At 36.8% G+C, this 7,173-nt stretch overlaps 1 protein-coding gene across 1 annotated transcript; it reads left to right on the top strand.

The window, feature by feature from the left end:
- Nucleotides 1-1,330: 1,330 nt before the first annotated feature.
- On the top strand, nucleotides 1,331-5,686 carry LOC121953808 (phospholipase A and acyltransferase 4-like). Its single transcript, XM_042501033.2, has 4 exons — nucleotides 1,331-1,490; nucleotides 2,628-2,736; nucleotides 2,983-3,251; nucleotides 5,230-5,686. The coding sequence occupies exons 1-4, from the start codon at nucleotides 1,476-1,478 to the stop codon at nucleotides 5,350-5,352; spliced, it is 516 nt and encodes a 171-aa protein (XP_042356967.2). The 5' UTR covers nucleotides 1,331-1,475; the 3' UTR covers nucleotides 5,353-5,686.
- Nucleotides 5,687-7,173: the final 1,487 nt, after the last annotated feature.

Here is a 7,173-nt window from a genome sequence, read left to right as displayed (position 1 = left end):
AACATTCACCTGCCACTGCTACATCTGTGCAAGTGTGTTAGATTTAAAGCTGTATTGATAGATTTTGGCCACTAGGGGGCAAATAAACCACCAGACAAGCTGACAGGCAAACAGCCGAGAAGTGTTATCATCTTATCAAGTTGTTATGGGCAGATTATTGCCTATAAAAATATATGTGCCAGATACAGGTAGGGCTTAAAATATGTTCACAGTAATGCATAAATACGTGAAAAGACATCTTTCTTTTTTTCTTTCTTTTTTTCCAAATGCAAAAATTAGATCTTCTGCACTGCCAGGTTTAACATGTGTGAAGCATCAGCATTTTAGAATTTGCAGCTTCTTTGCAGCAACATCCATAGCTGAAGCATTTTCAACTGTAATGGTTACATATGAGGTAAACTGCATCAGCTTGACTGGGCTGCAAAGGCATACAGCCTTGAGACAGAAATTCTACTTTATTATCAAGTTTGTTAAATCATGAAGTGATCAATAATATTTAAGCAAAAATAACTGGCCGCAGTGAGAGCACTTTTGTTTCATCCCGGTGAAGGAGTTATTTTACTGAATATTGAATTTATTATTTTTTTTAATACATTTGGAATAACAGTCAGTCAATTAAGTAAGTTATTTACAAAGCCTTGCTATGTTGTTTGGCCTTGAGCACTTCTTTGTGAGTCATCTCATTTGCAAGTTAATTAAATTCAGAGGGACATTTCATTAACTAACCCGTCCATCTTTCACTCTCTGTATCAGCTGAAGGCCAATAAAGTGAAGGTCTCTGTCTCCAGTTAAAAGATAGATATTTGTATTATATATACAGGCTACTTAATATTTTCTTTGTGTGGTAAAATGAGGGCATTTTGTCTTTTCACCAGATTTTCTCACTGTGTATTGAGTTACCAGAAACTTCTGATTTTGCTGGAATTAAAATCAATCCATGCCATTATTATCTCTTAAATGTGCTCTGGAATGATTAAATTGTTAGGTTTTGCTGATGGTGATGCTGAAATTATCAATGACAGTCTGAAAATAATGACATTTTTGTAACAATGACTCAATAAGATATTTTTTCAATCTTGCACAAACATCAGGTCAATGCAAAACTTTTGCACTCAAACTTTACCCCAAAGAAGCTTGCAGCAGCAGGAGTGCACTGACTGAACACTTCCCAGGAAATGAAACTTAGTCTTTGCAGCTTTTGCACTCTGCACCACCTGACATTTCCTCAAGTACAACATTTGTATTGACGCATTTGGTCAATGATTTGCAAATCTAGGCCACGTAGTTTGGTTATTCAGTTAGGACCAATGTGCTTATCTAATCTCTGTCTGTTTGCAACTCAGTATTTATTGCAAGTGATCATGTGAAAAGTTTCGCTTCCAAAACATAGGCAAGCTTAGGTTTCGGTCTGCAGCATTGATAAATTGGCTGCAGAGTCACCCCTGTTTTCACCTGACAGATGAAGAACTGAAGACATGGCTCCAACACTGGTGAGTCTTCTGCTGCTGAGCTCGAACCTCACTGATTAGACACAACATTTTAAATACGTATTAGTATACATTTGATGATCTTCTGCCAAATAAAAGTAAAGGGGAGATTGTGATGGGTGCAGCAGTTTTGACATTTTCTCTCTGTATCTTGAAACTCTTTAAATCTAGTGCGTTCAAAATGTGTTACAAGGAAGTTACATGTATCTGCTACTAAATGTTGTAGATGTTACCTCTGTAAGACAAGTAGAAAATGTCAGCTTCAATCTCAAACACAAGGAATGAAATGTTTTTTACCCCATAATTTGAGTTACCTGCAAATGACTTTAATGTAATTGGAATGTGTGTTTGTGAGCTTACTTGCTTACTTGTCCGTCTCTTTGTATTTGTGCTCATGTGTACAATGAGACACAAAAAATAGTTGGTCCTACAGTCCAACTTTCCCCATGGTCGTTTCAAAATGAGAATGTAGACTAGGTTAATAGTGAAAGTTTGAGATACTTTTTCAACTTTATTTATGCCATCAGATTAACAAAGGCAAAAACTTTTTAAGTCGTTTTAAGTCATATCATATGCCTGTGTCTGAAGGCAAGTGGACAAGATTTTGGAATTAGAAGCATTGTGGTTTCTGTTTGTATTCTGTTTTTAATCCAAGCAGTATCGACCACATTTGAGCAGTCTTTGGTTGTATGCAGGTAAACAGTCCATGTGGAGAACAAAACAGGTGAAATATGCAATTTCAGACTCCATCAGCTATCATCTGACATCAATTTAGGTTTCTTTAGGTTTCTTATCTGCATTATATGCAGATTTCTGGTCATAGAGGTTAGTTATCTCTCAATTCTTACCCAATTCTCGTCTCTCAACTAGCTTATTCTACTGTGTACAATGATCTTTTCACATGAGAGAAAGCTTTGGCCTTGATATCCATTACACCACCTTTGCCATTGGAGGCTAAATCGTCATCAGACCAATACCCAGTGGGTTCCAAAATTCGCCTGTAGATCAGTGGAAAAATGTGAACCCATAGTGCTAATAGTGGTCAGAAACCTTAGAGGGTATCTTTAAGTACTGACCATTTACACTGACCACATGTCAAGTTTATGTTTTCTTTTTTTTTTTTTTGTTTCGTTTTTTCAGTTTGAACATGGTGCAAAGCCTGGAGACCTGATCGAGATCTTCCGTGGGACGTATGAGCACTGGGCCATCTACATTGGTGGAAATGAAGTGGTTCATTTGATTCCTCCGTGTGAGTCATGTTGCATTTACTACATTTAGCTATCCTAAAAGACATAACCTTCTGTCTGCCACTTAATATATTGTAGTTTTGTTGGTCAATTAAAGTTCTCAGTTGGACGTTGTCAATCTATTATATGTACTTACTTGATAATTAACAATTTATGTTGTCTCTCACTTTCTCTCATTATCATTAGTCCTTTTTCTTTATCTCCAAGCTGCTTTATTCTAACTTATTTTCCATCTTTTACCCCCACAGACGATGATTTGAGTTCTTTTGGTAGCCTGTTGACACTCCTGGACAGCAGCACAGCACAGGTGAGGCGACAGAAGATCTGGGAAGTGGTCGGCCGCCATCATTTCATCATAAACAACCTCCTAGATGATGAGTACCAGCCTCGCGAGCGTCATCTCATCGTGAGGGATGCCTGTAGGATGGTTAGTCGGGTGCTGCCATACTCCGCCATCACTCACAACTGTGAGCACTTCGTCACAGAGCTTCGATACGGCAAGCCAGAGTCTCGACAGGTGGGTATCCTTTAGCTCTTCTATTTCTTTTTGAATGACTGCTTAACATACAAAGTCTGTTCCTCGGAAGGACAAAGGGTAAGGCTTAGAACGAAGGAAAAAAATCATTGATAACATCTCTGTAAGAGGTGTTATTTACATTGATGAGTAGCTTAAAGTGTCCTCAGTCTCACAAAATGCAGTAATGATAGCAGGTCCTTCTTCTTGTCCATGAACACTCTGCGAACATTTTAAATGATCTGCTTGTGAAAAGCAACAAAAGTGACCAGTGGCATGTCAACACAAATCTGTGTCACAAATATATTTAAATTAAACACTATAAAACCTGATTTTTGGTTCACAAATTGAATGCTTTTACAGTAAAACGGCAGGAAATGTTCAACTCACATTGGCAATAAATTCTGATATTACCAGAGAGCCTTAAGCAAACTGAGAGGCTTCACAAATGGTAACACTGACAGACATTTATGCATAGTTTGTGTTTCGGTAACCTGATTCATGCAGCGAAATGGCAGACCCCGCCACTAAGAATGAAAACTACCAGAGAAGTAATTAGTACATTTCAATAGACTGTGAAAACATTTAGGTTTCATTTATTAATTTTCCAATAGCCATCAAGGATAGTGTTAGTAATTGTTTAGTTGAGTATAGATAATTAAGTTAAATGTTGTTTTCCCAGCACACATTTAAAGAATATATATCTATAGATCATGGCTAAACATGTGCATAACATACTACAGTGTAGGTACTGTAAATATTAGCAATATGTCAGTAGAATGAATAAACAGACCAACATTTACATTCTCTTGAAACATCTCAGTTCTTTCATAATTTTACCTCCAGAAGAGACAGAGAAATAAGTCATTCAGCTTAACCTCCCTACTAATCAAAACAGAGCATAACAGATGTAGTTGTAACATATTTTACTGATGTTTCAATAGGAGGTCTCTTTATCAAAGTGATACACGGCCTGGTGTGTGTCTGCACCTGGATACTGGATCATTTCAGTGTCTCATCCATTGTAACAATACACAAATCTAGCCCAATCTATCTCAGCTGATAGGAAGCAGATGTGGTGCCAAATAAATTGTGATTGCTCATATTTCAAATAACCGAGGATGATTAATAAGCTGGTTCAGAAAAGCTTGTTTAAACAAACCACTTAGTGTGTCTGTCACATTCACTGTTTTGTATCTATATATAATTATCCAAAAGACAGACTGACAACATTTTTTTACATTAGGTTTTGTTTTGCTGTTATATCTGTTATAGCTGCAGGACAGTGCTCCCTGTTTGTACCATGGCTTGGTGTGAGACACCTGTCAGTCAAACAATCTGTCTGTCTTTAGGTGTAAAACTGCTTTGAAATGAAACTGTCCTGGCTAACTCTAACCCTGAACTGTCTAACCCGAAAATATGACTGATCACACACATTAATGGAATTAATAGCTTTTCAAACCCCTTTTGTGGGCATTATTTATTAGAGGTTGACAGATTATTGGCCTGGCTGATAATTAATTATTATTAATAATAATAATATTAACAATAATAAGAGTAACCTAAAAAAAAACCTAAAAATTATAGTAATTCTGTAAAAATAATTTTAAATTTAATAATATGAGAATAAGAAATAGAGTACTCTTAAACAGCATTTTAAAAAAAGTTTCTTAATCTACCAATTTCTACTAATCTTCCGGGACACTGTTTTTGAGAGAAATCAAACCAATTTTCTCGGGGTTCAAAGACTTAAATACTTGTGAAAGGCATCTGTATGCACCACAAGAAAAGTTATGTTAATCCACATTTCATAAGATTAGACAAGGTCTTTGCTATGATTTATGGTGGGGTACAAATCCGAAATAAGTATTGAAAAACTTGAAAACTCTGTTGTGTGTAAAAAAGATCACAAGTGGTGTGGTTAAATGTTTTCAGTAACCCATTCTTGACCTTCAGCATGTCGCTCAATTGTTTTTTGCAGGTTAACAGAGCGGCTGTGATCGGAGGCGCGGCTGTAGCAGGTGTAGGAATCGTAGCTCTGGGTGCCGCTCTGTTTGCCTCCTTGCTCAAAGATGACGACAACGAAAGAAGACATCACAAGTGACAGCAATGAGACTGAAAGATTAAAGGAAAGATCTTACCATTGTTTGAGTCAATTCACCTGGCAGAAATTATGATTCAAACAATGTGAATAAATTACTGCATATGTGCACACTTAAAAAGTTGTCATTGTTTGTGCAGTGCTTCCAACACACAAAATCAAGTGACAAGTGACGTAATCTTATTTTAAGTATTGAATCTATAAACTGTAAATTTACTATGTTTTTAAGAGCCATTTATCATATTTTTGCTCTTTCTTTACTGTCTTATTTTCTTAATTGTATATTTACTGGATTGATTTGTGTAAAATAAATAGAAGCCATTTCATGAAAAAACTCTTTTAATTGTAACATGTCATATTCTTTTTGCACTATGCCGAAAAACACCAGAATGTTTACATTTTTATTTATATTTCCCAGATTTATATTAAAAGTATAGTTAACAATATTACATACAGACATATCGGTCATATTACACTAAAGCCTCATAATTCAAACAGTTGCTGTAAATGATTAATATACCTGTTTTCTTGGCAACAATCCTGATTGACAGCGAGGTACTGAGTGCAAAAGCAGAGTGCATTATGGTGAAAATGCGGACAGAGCAGTGGAGAGGAACAGGTGAACATTAGTAATGTTTTTTTTTTTAAGGACTTGTTAGGAGCTTAAGGGGAGTTTATCCCCCGTTGTCTCTGTGCCAGCATTGTGTCGCACTATAATCCACCACTGTTCACATGTAGACCCCCGTCACAGCCGGGGCAGGTGGGGAAGATTCACACAAGAGCGTGTGATCTTCATGCTGTGTGTGTCCATGATCTAGTTCATCTATCTGTGTGAGGACCACTCACTCTTTAGACCTTGAGGACATTTTGCAAAATAAGGACATATGGAAAGTGGGGCTGTTTATTTGAAAGTTGGGGCTGTGAAAGGGTTATTACTTGGTTTACGTTTTAACCCTTATGGACTGTTTGGTCCGTTTTACGTGCTTTTTGTCCTTCATTTTTTGATCATTTTGACTGTGTTCATGCATATGGCATTCATTTTGGTGAGATTGTGTATTTTTGTTTAATCTCGGACTTTCCAGCTCAGCTCCTTCATTAAGTCTAAAATACACTGTGGAAACAGCATTTTTACATTCATACTGTTAAGTGCAATTAATACAACGTTGAAACCCATTCAACCTGCAATTTTTGATCCCACAGCCATCAAAGCATAAAAAACATGCATTGTGTTATTTCTGGGTGTCATTCTGGGCTTTTGCCTTGGAATTTGTAATATTTACTGTTTTCCACCTGATGATGTCGTTTTTACCATATTTGGCATATGGAGAAAATACATGCTATTTCCACTAGGTGCACTGTCACATCGATGTTGCTGAAAATCACTGACATATCCCAGGCTGTGATTATAAAAAAAAGTCTACTTTTTAGGCCCTAAGTTTTAAGGTTGGAGTTAAGAAAAGTTGGGATTTAGCTGTGATGACGAACATTAAAGGACCTGGGAATGTATTAAGTCAGTCACGGTCCTCACAAGTATCAAAGTACAGAAAGTGTGTTTATGTGTGTGAATTGTGCATTGATTTGTGTGTGTGTGTGTGTGTGTGTGTGCAGTGACAGCTGAGCGAAGGATCACTGTGACCCCCACTATCACCACACACACACACACACACACACACACACACGTAGTCTGTGACTGAGGCTTCTCCTCCAGTTGGATGCCCATGAAATATCAGACAGGCTTGCTCTGCAAAAAAAGTACAAGTACATCTTGTCAACTAAGATTGTCTGTCTTATTCAACTTTAAAATTCTCTGTTTAAAAAATATAA

Source organism: Plectropomus leopardus, chromosome 14 (assembly GCF_026936395.1).
Source record: "Plectropomus leopardus strain MGB_pleo_1.0 chromosome 14, ASM2693639v1, whole genome shotgun sequence".
Lineage (NCBI taxonomy): Eukaryota > Metazoa > Chordata > Actinopteri > Perciformes > Serranidae > Plectropomus > Plectropomus leopardus.
The sequence above is the reverse complement of the archived record's forward strand: the minus strand, read 5'-3'. Positions and strand labels throughout refer to the sequence as shown.